This window comes from Falco punctatus (assembly GCF_963210335.1).
Source record: "Falco punctatus genome assembly, chromosome: 8".
NCBI lineage: Eukaryota > Metazoa > Chordata > Aves > Falconiformes > Falconidae > Falco > Falco punctatus.
This window is the reverse complement of record NC_137588.1, coordinates 13,032,116-13,057,272: the sequence shown is the minus strand read 5'-3', so window position 1 is coordinate 13,057,272 and position 25,157 is coordinate 13,032,116. Positions and strand designations below refer to the sequence as shown.

General features: G+C 39.6%; 1 protein-coding gene across 2 annotated transcripts in view; it reads right to left on the bottom strand.

Annotated features, from left to right (window-relative positions):
- The window catches only part of ITGAV (integrin subunit alpha V), a 46,940-nt gene that overhangs the window by 21,385 nt on the left and 398 nt on the right, over nt 1-25,157 (bottom strand). Inside the window, exons 1-12 of one of the 2 annotated variants that reach the window (XM_080398396.1) lie at nt 22,149-22,174; nt 20,693-20,820; nt 8,655-8,746; nt 8,072-8,186; nt 6,701-6,762; nt 5,053-5,098; nt 3,352-3,477; nt 2,899-2,943; nt 2,667-2,710; nt 2,523-2,579; nt 2,001-2,053; nt 1,385-1,587 (exon numbers count right to left, since the gene is read on the bottom strand). In XM_080398396.1, coding sequence (XP_080254522.1) covers nt 1,385-1,587; nt 2,001-2,053; nt 2,523-2,579; nt 2,667-2,710; nt 2,899-2,943; nt 3,352-3,477; nt 5,053-5,098; nt 6,701-6,762; nt 8,072-8,186; nt 8,655-8,746; nt 20,693-20,820; nt 22,149-22,159 — 982 coding nt within the window. In that variant the 5' untranslated portion in view covers nt 22,160-22,174. Of the gene's footprint in view, nt 1-1,384; nt 1,588-2,000; nt 2,054-2,522; nt 2,580-2,666; nt 2,711-2,898; nt 2,944-3,351; nt 3,478-5,052; nt 5,099-6,700; nt 6,763-8,071; nt 8,187-8,654; nt 8,747-20,692; nt 20,821-22,148; nt 22,175-25,157 lie in introns of those variants that run through there. The other variant, XM_080398395.1, reaches the window with a different exon arrangement.

Below are 25,157 nucleotides of genomic sequence, written 5' to 3'. Positions count from 1 at the left end.
CAGACGTGAAACTCTATACAAAGTATATTACATTACTCCCTCCACTTCCCTTAAATTTGAGAAAGTTGCGTGAAAAGAACAAGGACTCAAAAATTTACCGTTTCGTGTTTTTGACTCGTCTTTGCAAACTTTATGAAAACAGTAGAAATTCCAATCTTGCACCACACTGCGACGGAAAGTGTTTTAATTAACACTCCCCAAGTGAAACAGAGCCGGGGGTGGGGTGGGGGGAGCTAAAAACCCCGGACTAAATAATGGCAAAGTGATTCAAACAAGGCAGCTTTTGTTATGATTTTCTCAGTTACAGTGTATTTCAGATTGAAATATGATAGTATCAAAACATTTTTTGGATAATCTCATCAAGTGACCAGATTTTTGACTATCAGCTGTAACCTTTCCAATGTCTTCTGTAAATAGATGCAGTGATACTGCATCTTCACATGAATCCTGTATGCTATTAGCAACTAGAAAGGTCCTTTCCAACCCAAAACTATTTTATGATTTTATGACTTAATTAAAAAAATAAATTAGAGATACCCGGGAATTTGAAATATTAGCCTGTTATAATTTTTGATCTTCAGAAAATACTTAGCCTGCAAGCAGAACGGGAAAAACAAAAGCGAGTATTTTTTTCAGGAAATACTGGAGTATGACATGCAAAACAGTTTTCTCCCTAGGATTCCTGGAAGTCTCTGTCCCAAAACTATGTTATTCTTGTCTGTTTCACTGTTCTCAGTTCCTAAGTGAAAGTAACAAGAAGCACTAGCAAGGGGTTTGAGAGTCTACAGCTTCAGTTATATCAGACTTAGGCTTCTCATCCAAACAGTTGCTCAAGACACACAGCTCTTGGTACAGTTGGCTGTAGTTGTTATGGGATATTTTCACCAGAATCTTCCATTTTGAAATAAATCATAAGTAAAAAAAAGAAAAAATATTTAGACTTTTCTGTCAGAGCATTTTTAACCAGCTCTCTGAAACAAAATCTTCTTTTCAGTCATCATTGTGCTTCTGGAGAGGAAAAATGGCTTTAAGCAATGAAAAGAGGAGAATTATACTGAAGATGTCCTAACAAGTCACAACGGAGAATCAGATATTTCATTGATGTTTCTACTGTACTTGTCACTTAGAGAGTAATGAAGTGATCAGTGTAACAGCTAAGATAATCCATGCTGTAGTTTAAATGGTATAGTCTCTGCTCGATGCATACATGTAACTCCTGTTAGCATTCTTGGGAGTAGCATACAAGCATCGAAAGGAGTCTAGACCTTCGTGTCCAACATTAAGTCATGGTTAGAGTGCCTACTGTTTGTGTGCAGAATACACATTCAGTGTGCTGCCGAGATTTCTACAAGTGGAAAATAGTGACCAATAAATGACGTCCTACCATTGAAGCCATCCTGATCTAGATCCCCCAGAGGTGCAATAGAACTGCTGAATCTTGCAAATATCTCAAAACCATTCAGCTTTGTGATCTGAAACCCTCCAGAAGCTTGTTGAAGGCAAATGGAAACTTGGCCGACCTCTTGAAGCTTCCCGTCAGAACCTCGATCCATAAAAAGAGGGGCTCCGATAAACAAATCTGTGTAACTGGACCAAAGAAGGATAAGGTTCTTCAGTAACAGCATGAAAATTCAGTTTCATTCTCTTAAGCACCTGTTAGGAGGCCTAACTCATCAGTGAACTCAATATGAAGATGAAAGTTATCTATCTTTAAATTGCAACTGAAGGCAAAATTTATTGACAAAGTAAACACAAATATATGAGAATTTAATGCATTTAAAGCACGTGAATACACCCATGTATGTTTATGTAAATAAATATAAAACCAATTCTACAGTTGTCAAATGCTGAGTGCTAGTGAGGAAGTGTGTCACACAGTTAGATGTTAAACCAGTAATGAAGACAGAAATATATATTGTAGGAAAGACTTTTTAAAAAAAGCTTCTTTTTTTTCTTTCCAGAAACAAGTTGGGTAGCAGCAGGGAAAAGAGGGCACTTACTTGTCCCCATTGATATCTGTGGCAGCCACTGAATACCCAAAATAGGCAGCCATCTGGAAAACAAATTTCAAACCAAACTTGTGAGTTGTAGCAATATAAACACACAAAGAAGTTTATACAAAGCTGTATAGAAAAGAAGTTAGGGAGATGATAATATATACCACAAAAATTTTTGTCTCCTTTCTCCTCATGTTTTCCTTTGTCTTCCTTACTCTATTTGCAAGTAAACCGATCAGTTACCTGCCCCATTCCCCCTTTCATGATCCAGTCCTCTTTTCCAATTCTCTAAATAGGCAGCGTTATCTTAAATTTAAATAAGTTTTTCTAAGGAGCACTACAAAATGGGAACTCACAGAACATGTATTTTTAGGATTCCTACAGACTTTGTAAAATTTTTGGCACATAAGCTAATAACATTCAGAATATTATATGTTCTAGTACCCCCTAAACACTGTCTCAACGTGTTACCTTCCTGTAGGAATAACCTCCTGGACACCCACCCTGCTGAATAAAGCTACATACCTGCTCTCCAGTGAAGTTGTACATGGAAGACATGTTTTTCCCATTGTAAATAGACACCTGGATGTGAAGAAACACACATTACGGCATACCAACAATATTCATCTTTTTTATTTATTGTGAAGTTTAAAGTTTCAAATTTCCTACCATGCCCAGAGTTCTTGCTGCTCTTGGGACTCCTGATACGAAGTCTGAAATATAAAGCAAGACACCCAGATAACATTCAGGTCCTAAAGCGCAATGACTTTGCTTGCACAGAGTAGTTCATTCCTATGCTTTATGCCTTTTCCTGCACACTGTATCATTTTTTCTGTAACATTTATTTGAAAGACCTGCTGAGCCTATTAACGGGATTTTTTTACTGAAACAAGGGTCTTACCTTCTATGCCATCACCACTGAAGTCTCCAACAGCCACCGAATAACCTGATAAACAGACAAAATCAGTAAATTACTTTAGTAACCTTATTCAGTAACCTCTAATTCAGGGATGCTGATGAATTACAGTCTACTCACGCAGCTGTTCATAGTCTAAGCTGCTTAGAGACAATACCGATCCGGTTGCGTTTTAAGATGAAGTGACAGGACTGTGCACAGAGCACAAAAATTCATGGAAGTATTTCCATTTATTTTGTCATCAGGTGCTCTTTGAATCAAGCCTATGACAAGATAACTAAGTTTCTGTCATACATAAATTACTGCATTTTCAGGTATGTAGCTCTTCATTTATCTGTCAAATGTTTAATTAATAGCAGCGTGATTTAATCTTAAATAGGAAGAGCGCAAGGGAGTTTTTCAAATGCAGCTAGGTTTTCTTCCTTTCAAACTACGCACCCAAGTAGCTGTCATCAAAAGCAGCACTGGCAGGTCTGGTTGCTAACTGGTCATCATACTTTGTACTGTAGACTTTAGAGTCATATTTAGCCACAATCTCTGCCACTCGATCAGAAATAAGTTGGCCTAAAGAGAAAGAAAAGAAAGAAAACAACTTTAAACCACAAGTAAACAGGTATGTACTCTTTCATTAAGCAACAGGACTCCAAGAGAATGCTTGCTTCTAAAGCAACAGCTGTTCCACAAAACCAACCAGAAAATAGCAAACAGCAGCAGCACTAGAAAGGATCTAAGTGAAAATCTGGATCCTACTTCAGCAAAAATCTATGCACATATTTAATCAAAAGCACACAAAGCGTTCTCACTGAAAACAGAAGCCACTCCTACATGTAAACCAGGACTTGAATGGGACTGGTCAGTTAGGTAACAGTAAGCATATGCTTATGGTATTGCAGAACTGAATCATTGCTCCTTGTCTAAATACCACAACAGGAGAGCTTAATATGGCAGACAAGAAGCTATTAAGATGAGCACAGCGTATTACCGCCTTCTCTGGTCACACTTCATAGCCACTAGGTGGTGACTGCACTCCATTTTTTCCCCTTCAGTTTAAATTAAGTCTTGACTCACAAAAAAATTATTTTCAGAACAGCACTTACCGCACATACATATTTATACCTGTATGAAGTATAAGGAGAACTACTCCTCCAGCATCTCAAAACGTGGAATAAAAAAAGTTCAGGGTGAAAAATCTCATTTTTAGAAGCACACTATCGTCTTCTATTCAGAGCCGAGAGATTTTTTTGGGGGGGTAGTAGTAGAAGAGAATAAAGTTGTTTTGGCAGATGAGCTGCCACTTTTGCCAAAAAGCAACAAAATGAGTATACAAACATCATCTATATTATACCGTATCTGCAGTTTAGTTTCAATTGTTCCATTTTGTTCAGAATTTAAAACACAGGACTGGAAACAAGCCTCCTGTGCTGCTGCATCTACAGCTAGGCTACTGTGATACAGAAAATCTTTCATGAACATTAGTATTTACTTTAAAAAGCAGGCAGCAGAGTTTGGCAGCTATGTCCTGATTGTAGCAGCACCAACTTTTGAACAGAAAGCTGTAGCTAAACGCTGAATGATCCTGCAAACAAATACTGACTGAAGCCCACATGACCAAAATATGTAGGTAATGTTCTGTGTAAACAGTGCAGTTAGAGGTAAAATGTGCACCACGGCACAAACAGATCAACATAAACAAGTGCAATATGTCTTTGCTGTCAGAAAAAATAATGATAGTTCTCTTTGGACAGTACTGTTCTCATTGAAAGAAAATACATCCTTTGTATGTGTGTTTAGAAATTAAAAAACATGTAGATATTAAAACAACAAGCAAAATATCCTAGAGGAAACCTACCCTGCTGGTGGAAACAAATTCCACATTCCTGAGAAAATGCCTTTAAATTACATTAGAGTTATTTAAAAGACAAAAGACACATCTATACAATTATTACTTCAGCTTTAATCTATGGTTGCCTTGATTATTCAGGAAATATTTTCAAAGATGATGAAAGATTATTTCTGTTAGTTTTCTTATTGACAAAGACTTTTGACAGTGGTTGGAGGAATGCGGATACAAATGACTAAGAGGATAAAGAGAAAAATTGAAGAGGTCAACTTCTCTGTGACTTAAATGATATAACTCACCTTGCCAGTAAAAACTTCCAGGTCCTCCAAGCAGCACTCTGTCTCCCTTGGAGGTGGCGGGGGGGAAGAAAAAACACAGTGTGGGCGGGGGGAGAAAAAACCACATTAAGCATATCCAAAACCAAAGAACATGTCCTATGTTTATGGGAAGTAATTCCATGCATGTATATACACTGTAGCTTCACTGACCCCAATACATTTTATTTTTTGAAGGAATGATTAATTAAAAATGCATCTTATAAAAACCTAAGATAGCAAACAACACACCTTCAGTGACTTGCTTCTCTAGTTCACCCATGTAAAATTCTAGGCAGAATTCTGCTTTTATTGCAATAGATCCTTCTACCCACATAAATCTAAGACAATAGAAATACAATTAGGAGAAAATTTTAAGACTGCTACAAGGCAATTGTAACATGTTTTTAGGTCTGTACAAAAACCAGTTTCATCATCTGCCCCTGCCTCTGTAACTTATCTTTAGAAAAGTTTAATTCAGAAAAGTTGTCATGCAATTCCCCTACTCTGTGTTCCTTGGTACAACTGCAATCCCCGAACCATTTGAAGGAGCTTTAACCACATGAGCTATACCAGTGCTGGGAATTTGCTCTGTAAGTACTGAATTGGGCCATAGGCTTTGCTGCATAATTAAACCACTTATTCAGGTTTTAATCTTAAAAACTCCCATACTAACCACTCAGAAAAAACTAGGTCAGAGATTTGGAGATACCGTATACCCTGGCCTGCCCACTCAGCTAGGGTTTTGGATTAGACCCCAAGGCTGGTTTTAACTGGGGCTACAGTCTGCACCGTAAGCCTGAAGGGTCCATGCAAAAAAACCTCACTCACAGCCCTATACTGCACTTTGCAGAGTTTCCTCTGGAGGCAAAACAAGAGCCTCCTCGGGCAAAGAGTGAAGGGAATGACCCAATCGTAAGATGTAAAAAACCCCAAAAATTGCCACATCACAAATGGAATTTGTGTGGTCTTAACATGTCCGGACTACGCTAAACAATTTCACTGTACAATACAAAAAACGACAGTTAGTCCTCAGATTTGTGCAGTTTTAATGTGCTTAGATTTAAAAAGTAATTGTGATTTTTTTTAAAAAAAAAAGGAACTATAAAAGGCAGCAAGAACAAAAGTAGAAGAAATTTAAGACAGACAGCAAAAAAAGTCTACTTCTGTTAGCTGATGAGAAAAGCAAAACATATTTCACATTGTTTACCAGTTCCCTTTAGCAGTAAGTTATTCTTCCTCAAGAAGTAATACTAGCTATGCACCCATCCCTTCAAAATAAGCATCTCAAAAAACCTGACTACTACAATTTATTTCACTTGAGGACTGGCTGCAGCAGAGATTTGGAGCATGAGGCTGGAAAAGCGGATTATTTGTTGAGGACATGATTCCTACAAGAGATTAAAGCATGCTGCTGTGAAGATGTAGGGAGAAACTGGTTTATAATACTGGAGTGGTTTAAAGATATTTTTGTTTATTTACAAGGACATGTTTGATTATGATTTTTCCCCCCAGGAGCGGTAGCTTACATTTAGTTTCATAATAGCTGTGCTTGCATGTGGTCTGTATCAGGGTGACTGTTAACTTGCAACTATCTGCTGACTCGTAGGAATCGAGAAAAAAAATCACGTACCTTTGTAAAGTCAATACTAAATCCACCTTGACAAAATCCCTGTCCATCTGCATCGATAGTGGCTATAGAAAAGAATGAGAGAGAGAAATAAATAAATTATTATCAGTACTAGATCTGATGATTCTGTGGATACTTCCCAATGCATCTTTCTAAGTAACCTTGCACTCTTGAACTTGATCTCAGAATTTTTTTCTCCTAAATTACTATCTTCTCTTTATCAACAACTCACAACCAAATGCTGTAACGCGTTTAGGGCTGGCCTAACATACATAACAGAACATTAACATATATTCTAGCCTTATAAAATCAAAGTAAATAGTAACTCCATATTCCTTTACTATTTAGTATTTAGTATTTAGAAGTCTTTAATCTTCAAAGGTTCAGGGAAAATACTTGCAATTTTAATTCAGGAAATAAGGTATCTGAAAAACGCGGAATAAGTTTTTCTTTTGGTACAGAATAAAAATCTGACAGGTATGTAACTGTAAGCTGTGCCAAGTACTCGTTTAAGACAACAACAACATGCAGCATACCTGGCTGAAAAAAACCCTACATACTGAGACTCATCCCAGCAAGAATTGTTATGGCTCAGTTAATCCTACAACTATAGCACTCCACAGTAGAAATGCTGAGACCCCCCTATCTGGAAGTGTGACTACTTAACTAGCATGATTTAGTTTAGTATATGCTTATTTAAATAATTATTGTTAGACCACACTGGATTTCATTCCTGCTGTTCACCAATGATTTTCAGAAAACAAACAAACAAACAAACAAAAATCCTAGCTTGAACATTCAATTTTTAGACTTCAGTATTTTTTTTAAAAAAAGGTTTTAACCAACTCAGCTACATGATACAGATGGAAAGCATTTTGAAAATAAGACTCGAAGTGTTCAACAATGAACATAATTAAAACAATACATCACTAGGTATGTATGCGTACATGGAAATAGAACCTACCTGTGCAAAACCTTGTCTTCTAAATTGAGCTTTCTCTTTAAATTCCTTGAATAAGAATAATTAAGCTTCTGAAAATTCTCGAATTGGTCTCTGAAAAAGGACTTGCTACATAATTTCACTCAAGTGATTACTGCAGAAGTATCACCTTTCAAAGACTGAAGTCCTCAATTCCAATGATACTTGGGATCTAAGATTTTCCTCTGGCCCACAGTAGAGAAAGCCAGGTCTGCATCCTGAACATCAACTGGAGGAGAACTCAGATGTGTGGACCTAGCTTAGGTTTTTTTCTAATTGCTATGAGGCTACATAGGGAAGGCAGAAACACCTGTAAAACATCCCACTTCAAATGTACACAAAATACAAAACAAAAGAAATTCCAAACAGAAGCAACAGAAGTGCTCTATGCTTACTTGACCTGCAGGGTGCATATTCCACAGATTTAGATCCAGCAAGCAGGTAACAAGTTCCCACAGGTTCCCTCTCTTGTTTTGTTTCAGTTCTCCAGTGGTACAATGGGGCACAGGCCTAAGGAAGAACACATGGCAGTGAGGAAACAAACTCCTCTTCAAAATACTGGGGTTATAGATTAATACAACAGAATTCCAATTTTTTACAGAATAGTAACCAAAACCAAAATTTTGACAGGTGTACCATGTTTACTAAAGATTTATGCTATCAGCACTGGGACAGAAGTATCACCAGTTTGTACTTTTAGAAACAGATGATCTATTGCAAGAATATTTTCTTAAAGCAACAGGTGTAAAGAGTTTAAAAACGTGTAACACGTTCTACTTCAGCAAACTAATTCCTCAAAAGCAGACAAAAACGCTATAACTTTTGTTTATAAAGAATTAAAAAAAGGCTAGCCAATAAATTCTGAAAAAGACAAGTCATGCTGATGAGTGGGATTTTATTTAAATACTGAGCTATTTGGTTCTTTTCACTTTTTTTCCAACCCAGTGCTGAGGCATTTGAAGGGCATCAAAAACCTACCAGAATTTTATCATTTTTGGATCGCACAGAGGCACCAAACCACTGGTGAGACTTAAATTCCAGCGGATCATCAGGAGCAAAATCTCTATTGCCTGCAAAGAAAATGAAAAAGCAGCATAATTTCACAGGAAGCTGTACAGCAAGAACATTTTTTAAAAAAAAACCACCCTAAGTCATTGGTTTTGATGCATACAGAGAAAAGCAGAAAATATAACCATTGGAGGGTATCACCCTTTCATGGAAATAGGCTTTAAAAAGGATTTATTACTTGTTTTTTACACTTAGGGGCAAATGCAGCTATTTTTACATACAAAGCATTAGCACAATACTCATTTGTTCTAAGAGCACAAATTTTATAACATCTTTGACAGCGCCACAGTAAATACCTCATACTTAAGATATTTGACTCTCAAGTCAGATTACAGCACTGCTCAAGAATCGGTTCCAAAGCCAAGTTAGGACTAACGCTTCTAGAAGAAATATTGCCCTGATGAAATTATGTGAGTCTTGCCTTTGGCTAGAACTGGGACAGGAATTTTTCTGCTCTTCTACCATGTACTAACATCTCTATTCTGAGTGGCAATGAGCACACTTACAAGCTACAAGCAAAGTGAAAGACTATTCAACAAAAATATTGCAGTTTTCCATACAGAAAAGTAAATTAAATAAGGGGTAATTTGCACTGGTGACTGTATGTTGACTGTTCAGTGATGAAGGCTGGTAGAAACAACTTACAGAGCGGCATTTTGTGAACATTAGAAGTCTTTAAATCATTTAATGTTTCTTACTTCATTGGAACAACAATGGAAACTTTGCCAGCCTAATGAGAAAATAGATGTAACACTCTGGAAAAACTGTTTTACTTTACAAAAACTTTAAAAGTCACCTAAATCGCTGGTTACAGTGTGCAAAGCTAAAGGAGTCAGCAAGGTCAACAGCCACACATGGCTCCCGCAGACCGGCTGCAAAGCACAGACCCGTGGCCACTTCAATCAAAACTCCCTCGCTTGTCTTATACCTTGTGAAGAATGTTTTGTCTTGAGACTGAGTTACTTCCATTAGGAAAATCCCATGAAAAGGACAACAAAAGTGATCCTAATCTGCAGAATCAGCCAAAACAGGTAAGTATCTGGACTACTTCTGCTCTTAGATTAGAACTATGTAATCAGTTCCAACCACATAGAAAAACCACTATAGTTCTCTACAATGTTAATTTCATCAAAGGTAATTAAAGAATGCCCACTTCCATCCATCGCCCTTTCCTCTGCTCCTTGATTAGACAGGTCCCACAGACACGGAGGACCGGATGCCCAGCACATTGCACAGATTTATGTACACTTGAACATTTATACTGTCACTCTTGCAGACAGAAATGCGGTTTGGAGAGCTGCATGTCATCTTCTCATGGTACAGGAAACCAAAACCAGACCACAATGTTTTCCAAATAGGAACTGTCTTCAGCACACTTCCAAAACCCCTGTTTTATCACCATCTTTTCACTTCCTTGCCTCTAATTCCTGAAAATCCAGCTAAGGACAGTTTTAACAAGGGATACAGTTGCACGACAGTTCGTTTCAGCTGAAGCTGCCCCAAAAGGGATGGCAGTTCCCATTGACTGCTGTCCCTTATGGTCCTGCTGCCAGTTTCCATGCGGCAGTACTGCCTTCTGGTCACACAGTCACAACCTGAACTGCCTAAGCCTGAACCTACAAAACCAGTATCCAGCTGGATCAGGGACCAGCCCAGCTGACTGCATGGGGAGGGAAGCAGCGCCAGCCTGCTGAGGCAAAAACATACGGCTGGGAACTCTTTCTGGCAGCATCAGGGACTTAAAATTGGTTTATTCTGCTTGTAACCACACCCAAGGTTATGGAGCCTGGAAGGACAGATTTGGCTTCTGCCCCGTATTTGTCCAGGTACTCTCAAAAACAAAGAAATCTCTTGGCTTTACTTGCCAAACAAAGCTTTAAAAAATGTAAAACTTGAGAAGTTACTGGATACTTACACAACGCTACGTATCTAGGACTGAAGCGAAAGGTAGTATAGTTTTATAGTGTAAAGGAGAATGCTATTCTGCTAGGTACCATAAAAGCATCTAGGATGTAAATTTCCCATTTAAGTTTAAAACAATAGGCAGCAAGTGGAAGGAATGTTCTTGTTGCAATGGCCAGTAAGCAGCCATCTGGCATTACCAGCAATCTGATTTAATCACAAGGTGTCAAGGAAATCAGTTCCTTCAAGTTTCAGCTGAATGCATCAGCTGAGACAGCATAAAGAAAAACCCAACAAAAGAACAAACAAAAAGGACAGAATTCTGGTTACTGGTGCCGCCTACCCATAGTCTACGTTGCTTGCACTGGAAAAGAGGGGAACCAGCAGAAGAGAAGTCATTTAACCAGCACACGCAGCCAGAGCAGCCCCCCTCTGCCTTTTCCATGTGCATTCCTGAGCTGCAGGTGCTGCCCCTCATCAAGGAAGAATCAATGTCCAGGACAGCACCTACAAAAGCATCTCTCTCCCTCAGTATTTAGGGGACAAAATTATTTCTTCTACAGTAATCAAAAATCCTTGATTCAGCATTGAGGATAATAATAGAAACCTCTCTTCCGTTTGATTTTAATAGGTAAGCATCTAGGCTTTGAGATATAGTCAGAAGCTGGCATATAAAAAACTACTCTCCAAATCAGAATGCAAATGAACACAACCCCAAGTTTATTATGTTCCAATATTATGTCCTAAATGTCACGACTTCAGAAGACAGCATCATAATTTCTGAAGGCCTAAATAAAAGATTAGGAATTCTTATGCTTAACCCACACACACACCCCACAGAGTAAAATGTGGTCCATTAGCCAATTTGGCTAAATAAATGTTCTTTATTTGTAGTGTGCTACTATGGCAAAAATATTTTACATACATCTTAGTCAAATTGTCTAATGTCAGTGCAGATGCATGTAACATAAACCAACTTCTGCTACAAGGTTAAGGTGCCTTACATTGAGTTTATCCTGTGTTCAAAGCTCCTTTAGGTTGTCTAAAACTAAGTGGGGGGTCTTGGGCAGAGGGGGTTGCTGTTCAGCTTGCAACTTGCTGTAACACAGGAAAGTGTGTTAGGACACAAAAGCTGATAAAGTAGTAAGTACTACACTGGAAACATGGACTTTTCAGATAAAAAAATGCAAACATTAAATACAGGACAAATCTGACAGTAACTCTCCATTAAAGAAACATAACCTTTATTTACCCACACTTATTCAGAATTCTCCCCAGGAAAACACTGTGTAAATAGATTATGAGACATTCCTTCAGGTCCAGAAGAGAAACTCATTCTATGAGGGAATCTGGAAAATACCCTGTCATCAGAAATCCCCTTGCTTTAAATGAGAAACCACTTGGGCTTCTGTTCCTGACTGGGGAAAACAAACATAAAGAACACCTACATGGGAGCTCTCACTGAAGCAAATCAGAGTTAAATAAGGTGTTTTAGCTATATTCTAAAGTAGATTTGTCATGGGAAGACACAGGAGTAACTTCAGATTTCTCTGTTTTAGTATAAAGAGCCAGACTTTATTATTATTTTATCATGGTAGAACTTTTATATTAAAAAAAAGCCTTCCCCCATACCCTTTAAAACCAGTACCTACATTAAATGAAGCAAACTGTAATACAGGTAGGATTTAAACACAGGGATTTATAAATCGGCACCAACATTTTGATATATTATAGTCAGCCTTACTACCATAATTTTCTTACAACCACTGTTGGGTTTCCTGTATTTCTAAATTCTTTTACAGTGTCTCAATAATACCTTAGAAATGTCTTTAAACCAATGATACACATTTTAAAGAGGCACTCAAATAAATATACCTCAGCAATACAAACTACGTTCTGACCAGATTAATTCAAGAAAGTGTTCAGTTTTTACACAAGCTATTTGTCAGACTAATGCAGCTGCTACAGGGACTTCTGCTTGATGGGTCATTAATTCCAAGATTATGTCATCTGGCCATGGGGTATTATTTCATATCTGTAAAGGCAGCTTATGCCATGGTTTTTCCTTTGCTCCTTCTCATTGTAGTAGACATCACATGATGACTTAACATAACTTTTTCATTAGGGAAAAAGGGCTGACATGCCAAGTCAACAGCGCTTTGTCTCACAAATTACTTTCCAGGTGGGGTGATGGTGTTGTCAAGGCAAGAACAGAAGTGCTTTAAAAAATCCATTACATAAGTGCATTGCTGCTGCTGGACCAATGGAACATCTTCGCTTTACTGCATTACGTAGGATCTAAATTTATACATGAAAACTTATGTGGAGAGATGCCGAGCAGAAATTGCAGAAAAGGAGGGGGGGGGGGGGGGGGGGGGGGGGGCGAATAGCCTAAGCTATCTTCAAGTATAATGACTTCTTTTGGCAATCAGCTTCCGATAGCTGACACCACCTTTTTTCACTGTAAATGTTATCAGTTATAGAAACAATGGTGTTACTACAAAGCGACTGCAGCTGAGTAAGTCGACTGCAGCTGAGTAAGTCGATCAAGTTGTAACTTGCAGCCCGGCTGTTTGCATAGTAATGAGAAAACTGAACTAAAACATTTGCCCTGATCCTGAGTGCCAGACTTAACTGAGATAATCATGAGTCAAGAAGCAGTGAACTGACAAGCCTGGTTCAGTGGCACCATACTATCAATACTTAAGAAATTGTAAAATGTAAATAGTCACCCGATTCACAGAACTTCCATTAAAAAAATGTTCTTTGTAACTATGCCAATTCAAAGTAAATGATGTCACCCCTGCTAGGTAAAGGGAAACTTTATGCAGCTAGCCAAAAGAAAGACAAACTTATAAAGTATGCAAGAGTGCTGTTTTCGTAATATCAGAGCTTTACGTGGGATAAAGCTATCTTCCATGCAAAATCTCAGCAATTTCAAACTTAGTTAATGAGCTAAAAGCAAGTGAGTACAAGCTTATCTTTACTTGTAACTCCCCACGCTGGGAGGCAGATGATGGTTTAGCAACCTTGGTTTAGCCAGAGTGTTTTCTTCATGACTCAGGGAGGCTGGAATACAGAGCTTCCCACTATTCCCCTTCCCTCTTCTGATACATGAATCCTGCTTTTTTCCCCAGGCAGTGCTAGAACAAAAGCATCTGTTCCCTTTGCCGAATATAAATAAGACACTTTTTTTTCCCAGTAAGTCATACAGTTGATATCCAGCTACACACACACAGGCAGAGCCAACAGTATTCACACAGGAGCATACCTAATCACAAAAGCATGAGCATTTTTCCACTGTCAGCTATAACAACATACGGAGGAGGTTTTATACATTCTGCCACCCTCTTTTGTATTTGCAGTACCCAGCGCCCAGCACAGACTTCAGTTACCAAACTTCAATGGGACTAAGATAATGGTAGGTTTAGTGAGATAAAAATCAATCCATTTTACTACAAATGAATGAATGGTCTTCACAAGATTTATTGTTTTACTGTTCACTAAATCAAGAGCCTTTGAGATTGAAATGCCCATACAGATTACACCCTAATACCAATAAAACAATCTGCTAAAAATAGAAAGCTTACTATTTACACAAAATACCACCCTATCCCACACTTCCTTATCCATCTCCTTATTCTGTAAGTGGAAAGGATAAGAGTTACGAACAACTGACTCATTTGCACAAATGATCAAAATCTCCAAAAGGCAAATATAAGCTCATGACACCCACTCCAGTCATAACTTCCCAACATCAGCAGAACTTCTGCTGCACAGTGCTACAGCATAAAGCTGTGCAAGGCAGTTAAAATACCCACTTCAAACTAAATAGGTCACAGATAGATACAGCCATGCCAAACTGGTGGTTTAGGCTTCTAAACAAAGGCTCCTATTGTCTAGAATCACCCACTTGGGGACGGGAAAAAAACCCAAAAACAACGAAACGTGGAAACATGAGGAGGAATCAGGAGAGTTTTCTCTAAGTATCTTCCTCTTCAAAAGCTTCTTTCTCCCCTTTTAGCACAGATCAAAATAATCAATCTTATAAAGAATTTCATCAAAAAATACTTAAGAACAAATCATTTCTCTAAAATTACTCTGGTGTGTCAATACACATAGGAATGGGGGAAGAGAAGGGACACTACAACTGTCAAAGTGACAAAACTTTATACAGCCAGAGGCTATGCTGAATTCTTTTTCCAAAACAATAAAAACACACCACAGAGCTGAAAACATTTGCGATGTTTTTAGTATTCAGCAGCTTCTGTAAGTTTCCCCAGTCTTGAGGTTTGAGATCTGATACAGAGAATTGAGAGAGGGAAAGCCTTTAGCAAAAGAAGGAATGACAATTTTGCAGTGCATTGATTTGCTCTACTACGTGTCTCAAAAAAGCAAAACAATACATCATCTGAGCAAGCAGATCTGTGCTAGAAACTAAATCTGCTCAAGAAATCTGCAATTCATTAGCATAGAAGTTCAAAGTTGTTTTATGAGCATATTTTCCTTTGTAACAGTTTGTAGATCTGTCTGCATTTCATCAGATTATTTTAAATACAGAAGCTCTTGAAACAGTCTCAGCGCTGTACTTTGTGATGCTGATAAAGAGCTGCACTTTCAAATGTCCTGTACCGCAGCAGGTACGTCTCTCAAAAGTTTTCTTTTGTGAGAGACACTTTATCATCAGAAAGGTGTTTTGTTATATTTTTATGAAAACCCGTGGAAGCATGAAGAAACGTTATTTCTACCAACCCACTTCTCACTGTTCTTGACTGATGAAGAGCTAGGACCCCAAAGCTGAAAACTGAAGTAGTATGAATAATCATGAAGATTGTTTCCTTTTGGAAAACAAGCACATAGGAAACTTACTTGGTTTACATTAATTTGCTACATATTGCTCACATGTGTACCCTCTGATTAACTCCAACTGGTTACATGGGTCTCTGAAGAATTTTTTGTTTATTTGTCAGAATGAAAATTCAGAGCGGTCCTGCTCTCCAAAGTTGCATGGCCAAGTAATGGAGGTATTTATCTAGATGTCAGACAATTAGCTAAGTGTATCCACCCTGCTATATTCCATGTATGCCAAACTGTAAAATACATACATTAAAATATAAAGATGACTTGCTAATTTTCCTAAAAAGCATACTTGGCCACCCCTCTGCTCACTGCTTTTTGTCTGGCTTTTCAGCTTTTCAGACTCCTCTTGCACAGAAAAAAAGTGTTTAATTTTATACACAACAAAAATGACACCTACACAAAACAAATACATCTTGCAGAAAAACCTTTAACCTTACAAGAATCTTTTCCCTGAGCAAGATTACGGAAATACTTTCAGTAATACTCAGTACTACCTGTGCAATCCTTGCTGCGCTAGTCCACGAAGGCTGCGGAAGGAGAATAGGGGAGAGAACAGACGTGCCTTTAAAGCAGATGGGTTTGGACCTTTGTCTCAACACTGATCAGAAACAGAAAATCGACTGCTATATTAGGTGCATTCCTTTTAAAGTTTACCCGCAAGAAATTATGTTTTTCCTGGATAAAGCTGCTAAGTAGCTGGCAGATGAAGCCAAGTGCTAAGCTTTCTAAGAGAGGAACCACCTCTTCAGTCAGTCCTGTAAAAAGAGTGGTACTAGGGCTCAGTAAGCTGTGCAAGCAGTTTTTCCACCAGTTGCTTTCCCGGATTCTTTCTTTTTTATAAGATTCAGAATACTCCCTTATTGCTATGGATTAAAACAAAAACTAAATTTTCAGTCACAGTTATCTGGTGTGGAGAACGGGTAAGAATGAAGACAAATATTTACACACCTTGACCTATAACTTGTGGGGTTTGGTTATTCGAATGTGAAACATAAAACATCTTGCTAAGGAGAGGATTTACTAATACTGTTTATGCTTATGACAATTTTGAAGAATATACAGTCTTAAGAACATAAATTTTTCTCCAGTGCTTATCCTGAAAAAAATACAGCCTCCTACACATTCTGAAACTCTGAACGTTAACTGAGTCAGAGGGGAAAAAATCCCAAGTATTTTACATAATAATTCAATTGAAATTGTGGCAATGCTGTGGCAATTGTAGCAAGAAGTGAAGATACACAAGGATACATATACCAGAAACTTCAGTTTTGTGACAGCGGCATGTGTAGCTACTGAATTAACAAGGCAAACAGGAATAAGGCAAGAAAAAGTTCAGCACTTACACAGGACTGTTTAATCAGATCTATTTCTATCTAGATTTGCAGGAGTAGCAGATCCAAGCACTCTTCGTATTTCAGTTTTGCAACAGGATCAACGAAAGTGTGCAAGTGATGAAGCTCGCTCTGGTGGTTGGTTCCCTTTTACCTTTAACCTTTATGTGTTTCTAAAAGCAAAAGCCAGCCTGAAATGCATGCATAGTGATACTTGAAAGCCTTTAAAAAAAAAAAAATTAACTTTGTGCCCATGTACACACAAGCGCATGCAGCACAGATCTATGCCCCCCTGAATGAGGGCATTTTCTTCCACACATGTTTGTTATGCAATTTTCACATAGTCATAACTAAGTTAAATCAAAGCCAACTGATGTCAACGCTAAAATACTCAGAAGCCCCACAGCGAATCATCTTTACATTTGGAAAGTGTTAATGTGCGATACAAACATTTTGCCTTCCAAAGCCACCATGTATACCAGAACGTCAAAAGCAATTAGTATAATATGCACAGAAACACACACGCGCAGACATATATACAGCGTATTCTCTAGTGTATTTTTACATGAGTGTAACCACTGTGATGGGAGATCTAGGACAACAGGAGATCCCTCTTCCCCATTGCAAATATATTGCTCTTTTAAATGAGAAAATACGCTGTGTAGGAACAGTGAAAGAGCATTTTTTTCAGCCAGCATCTAAATTTTGTAATATATGCTTTAATGAGAGTTTTTTTATGTTACAGGCTGGTGGGGAGGGCACTGAAAAGGGAGAAATACATCTATTTTCAGCATTAAGAGCTACACGAGTTCCATGAATGGACTTCTACTACCCAGCTCCCCTCCCAAAAGAGCTGAGTTGTCATGCACAGAAGAAATAAACAAAGCAGTGGATTTGGTACCACAGGAACTATCAGCTTAATGACTTATCATTTTCCTCTAGAAGAGCTGGGGTGAGGGTAAATGCAAATAACTACCAGTCCTGTTGTAAGGTAAGGGCTTGAACAACTAGGGCTTGAACAACTCCTGCAAAGATTAACATAAAGCAGCTGGTACCTTCTCTCCTGGGCTATGTAACACCTGTTGCATTTGCCTCATGACTGTGCTTCTGTGCTAATACGGCACTAAAACCAAAAGCAAGTGTTTGAAAATAAAACCCAGTTCTGTGCAGGCACTACTGTGCAGCTGAGCTCAGTGTGGCCTTTGTACAGATGAGGGAGAGAAAAGGACCCATAAAGCTGGAGGAAACTTGACTAAAAAGCAAGGAATGTTTAAGAAGAAAAAGTAGCAATTGAGAGAGAGAGAGAAAAGCCCTGCTTGCTGAACCTCTGTAAAACCTTGCTCTCATATTTATCTGTGACAGAACCACGAGACAAGTGGACAAACACAACCTCACACAGTCACAGAACAAGACTCACTCTTTCCTCCGCTCCCTTGTTACGTTCACAGCACAGAAACATGGCCTCTTCTTTGCTCTTGGGCACTGTGTGCAAGACGCAGTGGCCCAGCCTGGTCCAGGACGCACCAGCTCTGCTATCTGGCTCAGGGAAGCCGGAGGAGGAACAGGGGGCATGCCTTCTAGTAATTATAATTTTACAGCTCCATAGATGGAGTTTGGCAATGACAGGTAAACAGAGAAAAAAACCACAAGTACAAATATTGTCATCATTTTTACAGCTCAGATTTCTCACTAGCTGTATAGAACTAGAAAAGAAACCCATCTAATTAATTATGCAGAACCTATGCTGCTTTTACTGTTAACAAAACAGCTAAATGATCTTGGAGGGAGGGTGGGGGATGCGAGATAAAAATCTGCCTTGTGCTGCAGGACTCAGCAATACCTCTGAGGTTACAAACCATATTCCACAAATGTTGAAGTAGTGATGGATGAACCTCAGCTCTCGCAGAGGTTGTGTTTAGTCATCTACAAAAAGCACCTTTGCATTAGCACCACAAGTCAGTGGTCAGATGTGCTTCCTATTTTCTGCAGCGAATCACAAGCCTTCACTAACTCATTACCTTCTAAGGCAGGGGCAGGCAGGAAGGGGGTTTACACTGTGTCAGCAGTAAGACATTGTCATCATAATGTAGGGAATCAACCATTGTATTATGCACAGAGAAAAAAACATTTTGTCTCAGTGCATTTATTATTTTTTTATGCTGAAATACAATGCCCCTTTTCACTCAGAGAATAATTGACAAATGCATTATTTCCCAATTCATTGCCACAAAGCTGGAACGAGTTAAAATGTGCCTGAAAGAAATCCTCTTAAGCCATTATGACCTGCTATTTTTCAATTTCAAGTGATTAACATGCCCATTACTTAAAGGCAAATTACAAGCAAAACTCTGTTTGTTTGCCCAGTAGCGTATACCTTAAGCACAGACACACAGCAAAGCAGCGTGGCCTCTGCATCTGTTTCCTCTGCTTGGCATATGGAAAAGCCTACTGCAAACATTCACGGTGCAAACAGATGAGTGCACTACAATTCTCATTGGAAGATGCATCTAGAACCTTTCTCATCTGTCCCTATCAAGAAGTATTTTAACTATTGTATTAGTGATGATTATTAATTAGGGACATTAGATTCTTTAAAAACAACCAACCAACATATTCATTTTCTAGTAAACAATAAGCCCAAAGTAAAAATAAATTAAATAATTAAAAACAATTTTTGCTGTCTCACACTGATGCAGACAAAATGTCACACTTTGCAGCTTAGTAGAGTAAATAAAGAGACTGATAATGACTTGGGGTTTGTGTGTACCATTATGCACTACTTCCCGCTCCCCCTGCCTCCCTGAGAACTGATAACATAATAACTTCCAGGAAAATATATAGAGATTTCAGAAATCTGAATACCAACGACATTTGGTGGTACACCTAGACAATGGAATTGAAAGAAGAGTTTCTCCACTCTATCATACACGATTTACAAAGGCAGCATAAATCTAGTATCCTTTGGACTGCCAAGCCAAAATACCAGCAGAGGCAAGAATGAATTACAGCCAATTAGACCTTAAAAGCACAGGTGTTTCCTCTGCCCTACACAACATGGGTCTTACTAATCCACACCCGTGACATGGAAAGGTTTTTCCACTTGCCTGAAACATGCTGTGGAAAACAGGATTCAACACGGAATGGGCTGAAGCAGAAATGCAGTGCGTTCCCATATGACCTGCCACAGCCTATGGAAATCACTGTGTGTACCAGAGTGTGAAGACCGAGTGAAATGTTTTAATGTCAGCATTGTTGCTGCCCTGCTGTAGTACACTTCAGAAATAAGTAATGCCCTTGACCTGAGGCACCCTGAGTGCTGCTATCATAAACACCACAAATACTATGAAGCTACATCCAAGGGGAAAAGGTAAAAAAAAAAAATCTATTTTTTCAACAGTAAGTTTATACTCCCAGTTTCACATTAAACTTCTGAATATTTCTGCCTCTACCATCTTTGGTAATAACTAAAAAGTGTATTTCATTACATGCCCTGTTCTAAACAGGCAATAAACCCCTTGGGATTTATTGGGAATGAGGTTGCTAAAAGTTTTAGGATTGCTGGAAAGTACAGAGGAGAAATATAAACAGGTTAAAACAAAAGAAGAATAATGTATGCTCACTCAGGCTTTCAGCACATACCAAGGACAACAGAATTCTAAGAGAGGAGGGGAAAAAAGGGAAGTGGAATAAAAAAAGAAACCAACAAAACCAAGCCTTGACTACTTGCCAGTCCAAAAATGGCTGCATTCACATCGATCATCAAGAAATCCCACGAGACTGAATCCCTTCTGCTCTCTCCACACTAGGATTAGAACAGAGACACCCCATCTCCCCTCACAGTGAACTACGTGTTACCTGTGGAGTCAAATATAATCGGCTGGCAGTTTCTGTTGGAATTCCAGTTACATTTGAGCACCTGGCCACCTTCTACGATGTTGTGCTGGGTAGTGTTTGCTTTTGGAGCTCCCACCAGAAGAAATATTCTGCAGTGAAAAGAAGAAATAAAACAAAGGTTTTGACACTCAAGGCACAAACATGACCGTCAGAGTAAGTTCTTTACGACATCTAAAGAGTTGCTAAGGCAAAAGCCTTGCCCATTCAAATCTAAATCTGACTAGAACAAATTTGAGTTTCAGATAAATTCATATTAGGCTTTAGGTCTTGCAAAGCAAAAGCAGGCAAAAAAAAGAGACACATTTATCATAAAGAAGAGACAAAAGATGGTAAGAGAAAACTAAAGTATTAAAACTGTATTTGAAATGAGATAAACACCTTTTTTATTCTTTCTTTCCTTTCAAAAATATGTATGTATGCAGCAGAACAGGAAATCACGTACTTCTGTAATTTAAGTCATCGGCTCGCATAATTTCTCGTTAATTTTGTATGTAAGAGTCATTCACAGAAGTCAGTCAAAAATAGAAACAATATATAAACAAAACAGTGCTGCTGAGCTCAGAAGGTACTAAGTGGTGAGTCAGCCTAGTATTGGCAAATGCTCTTAAAAAGAATCGAGTACTCAACTGACCGTCAACCACAGGTTTGTACATTAATGAATCTTTACTGAAATTTATTACATAGTACTCTCTTATTAAGATCTGTTGTATTTCTATCAATCTCTGCTTATACAAACATGTTAAGAGCACTCTGAGCAGGAACTGCTATGAGATTATTATGCCTGTGCAGGTGGTAAAATTCAGAAGTTGCACAGTAAGAAACAGACAGAGTACAAAGCCAGACCAAATGAGGTTCCTAGCGTCTTCCAACAAGGCTATCAACATCTTCCAAGAACTCTGACATCTCTGAGACACACTTGACTCATTAGCAGTTTCCTGAGGAAGTCAATTTGAAGTATAGACAGTCATTGACACAAGGCATAACACTACATGCTTCCTTCATCAGAATCTGCTCTGTTGTTACTGATTAAGACTGTTTACGACAGAACAGAGCTTGCAAGAGCAAGTCTTATAATCCTGTACTGGGCATTATGGTTCTTTAGTTTTGCAACTGGGTTAGCTGCAGAAGCTGCGCAAGACTGGTTGGGAGTGAAAGTCTACGGGTAGGCAGATCCAGACTTCTAAAACTTGCTCTGGTTTTTAGTCACCTTCCAGACTTCATTTTAGTACAGCGCTAAGATTTCTTAACATGTAAATACCAGGTATAAACACACAGCAGCTCATCAAAGCTCAATTAATACAAAGACCAACGTAAGCTACTAGTTTTCAACCTCAGTGATTTTCAGAACCTTAAAAATTTCCTGGTGTGGACCCTGATAGAAAATCCAGCCTAGCTGGCATCCATTTGTTTTCCTTACCTGCCACTCATAGACTCTCTAGATTCCAAGAACAAGAATTTGAAATGCTTTCATCAACCCAAAATGTTCTCTCTGGTCATAACAGAAATGCTTAAAAATAAATGCCAAGAAACACATTAATTACAATAACAGCAACCTATTAAACAAGTGGTAGCTTGCCTCCCACTTTCGTATCACTAGCTTTTGAGAAGCACCCCCATAATTAATGTTTTAAAACGTTTTTTTTTTAAAAAACCACTCCCATTGTAATAATATATTTTAAATCTTTCTTAAGATAATATTTGCGATGAAGTTTATTAACAAGATTACCAATAAAGGAATCATTAACTCTACAAAGGTTTAGTCACCTCTTTTCCAAAAGAAAAAAAAAAAGAAAAAAAAAAGCGTTGTTATCATCATAGACCAAATGAGCAGATTTTGTCACAGGTCTTATAACATACAAATTACCTAAATATAAAGAAGTCTCTAGTCCACATGCTTTGGGAAAGGGAACACAGAGGGAAGAACCATTATTTCTGTATGCTATGCTCTGATACTACCGATCTCCTACATGATGCAACCATCTGCCCCAAGACAAAGCTGTGGATGAGACTGGGAGCACACTGACATCCTCAGCAGTTCAGCTTCGGGAGGTGTACTTACAGGAGTAATCCCTTCCCACTGCTTTGCCATAGACCAGTAACGAGAAACTGGTATCTCCATGGACTTGTATACTGGAAGACAGACTATCAAACGCAGTTCTTTCAAAGCACAGTGTGTATGAGAAACCTTTTTCAGGTTTTGTAAAGTTATGTTTGGTCATTTAGCACTACAGTTAACTTAATATTACAGTTATGCCCTCTGTCAGGCACCGCATAGCACCCTGATACAAAACTACCACTTTGACTCCTGAAATAGGTCTTTCATACTGGACTTCTAAATACACTTTATTTTATACCCAGCAGGCCAAAACAAACTATGGAACAGCAGCTGGAACGTTCAAGAATTAATAACACTCCTTTGTTGTCAAGCTAGTCAATCTAAACGGCTTTAGCTCAACTAAATTTACTTAACTTCTAGTACTTACGTAAAGAACAAGCAATAAATAAAAATTCACCAAAGCGACAGTAAAGGTGTAGAAACAGACAGGTGTAGGGACACAGAGGACACGCAAGCAAAACAACCTAACAAGGCTTATTTTACTAAACATCTTTCGCTAAGCATGCTGCAAAACAGTTCACTCAGCTTTCTACCTAATATTTAATTGCAGGCATCGCTGAGCTCGCTGTTCACAGCTACCCTTCTTCCCCCTCCAACAGCTTAAGGGAACCTGCAGGCACTTCCAGTCTGCGTTGTGTGAGCATTGATCCCCCTCAGATGATGGGGAAGACACAGGTCTGTGTCTGGAGGTCACCACATAGACTTATTTCTGGCTATTTCAGGAGGCAAAATACCAGTCTCCATAGGCATGAAGTCAAAAATTGAACACCTTAGAGCCTGTTCCTGTAAAACCTACATAGCTACTGTGTTTCAGTCATGAGCCTACATTTAAGATAAGCTAGGGCTGATCTTAGCAGATATAGACTAACTCCTAGTCACACCAAAAAACCGAGAAAAGTCCCTGAAAAATATGAAGGTGTCTTCCATGCTGTCTGAAAAGCACTAGTGCCCAAGTTTAAAAAAAAAAAAAAAAAAAAAAAAGCAGCCAACCTTTTCTTTCACAGACATGCACTTGGAGGTCAAGAATTATTATAAAAATAATGGAAACGTGCCAAGCAGGGATTTCAATGAGAGCTGAGTCACATCATTCCTTATCAGGAAACATGGAAGAAAGTTTACTATATGTATTTAGCAGTCTCCTGATAACTTTGCAGCCACACACGCTGACATAAAACAAAGGGAGGGACACAAATAGAACCCTTTTTCTTTTAGTACTAAGAATTAAAGGATTAAGATAGCACAGAAAGATGTTGCAACACATGCAAGTTAAGACAGGATGGCTTCTAACATTTGTAGGCAATAAAGAAATGCAAACAAGGCTGTCCGATGTACTGCAAAAAGACTTGCTCAATCGCTATAGAATTTGTTTATAAAAGTTTTATGAGTTAAGGATCGCGAGAGAAATCCCCTCGGCGAGAAGGAAGCCAGCATCTCTTCGAGCTTAACAGCCCTTTCTCACGACGGAAAGGAAGGGAGGCAAAAGCTGGATCTTAGCGTAGCCTGCACTTGACAAATACAGCCTCGTTCCTTATAGCAACAACACGACTTCGGAGTTACCACAGGTCTACCCAGCGGCCCGAACCGCACCGGCAACCGCACGTTGCGCGACGCCCCTTTCACGCCAAACGCGCACGTCTGCGGGCGGCAGCTGCGGGGGGGGGGGACGGACCGGCCGCGGCCCCCGGCGCGCCACCGCGCAGCCCAGCGCGGCGCCCCGCCACGGAGCCGGCACGACAAACAGCGGCCGAACCGGTGCCGCTTCACGGGACAGACCCTCAGGTGTGCCCCGTAGCGAGACAAAAGGACGGCACCCGCCGCCATCCCTCCGCGCCGTACGGGCCACCCCCGCCACCGTGCGCACCGGAGAGCGGCGAGCCGGCTCGGAAACGCCAGCGGCGCCAATTGTACGCCTCGTTCGAGCCCACCGGCCGCACATCAGGCTCCGCTGCCCGGTGAAGGGGTCCCAGCAAGCAGGGCCACCCCCGATGGGGGGGGAAAGCAGCCCGGTTGGCGTGCCGGCCCTGCCCGTGCCCCTGCCCACGAGGGTCCCGGTGCTCCGGCACGGCTCCACCGCAGCGCTCCCCATCCCCGCCCCGGGCCCCAGCAAGCGGCTCCCATCAATTAATCGCTTCTCCCCGAGAGCCGCCCAGGCGCCGGCTCTCCCCCCGGCCCGCAGCGCGAACGCAGCAGCGGCTCGGCCGCTGGCACCGGGGTCTGCGCCTGGCCCCCGCCTCGCTCTCCTCATCCGCCCCCGGGCTGGCCGGGCCCCTTCACCTCGCCGGGACAACGGCACCTCGGCCGCGGCCCCGC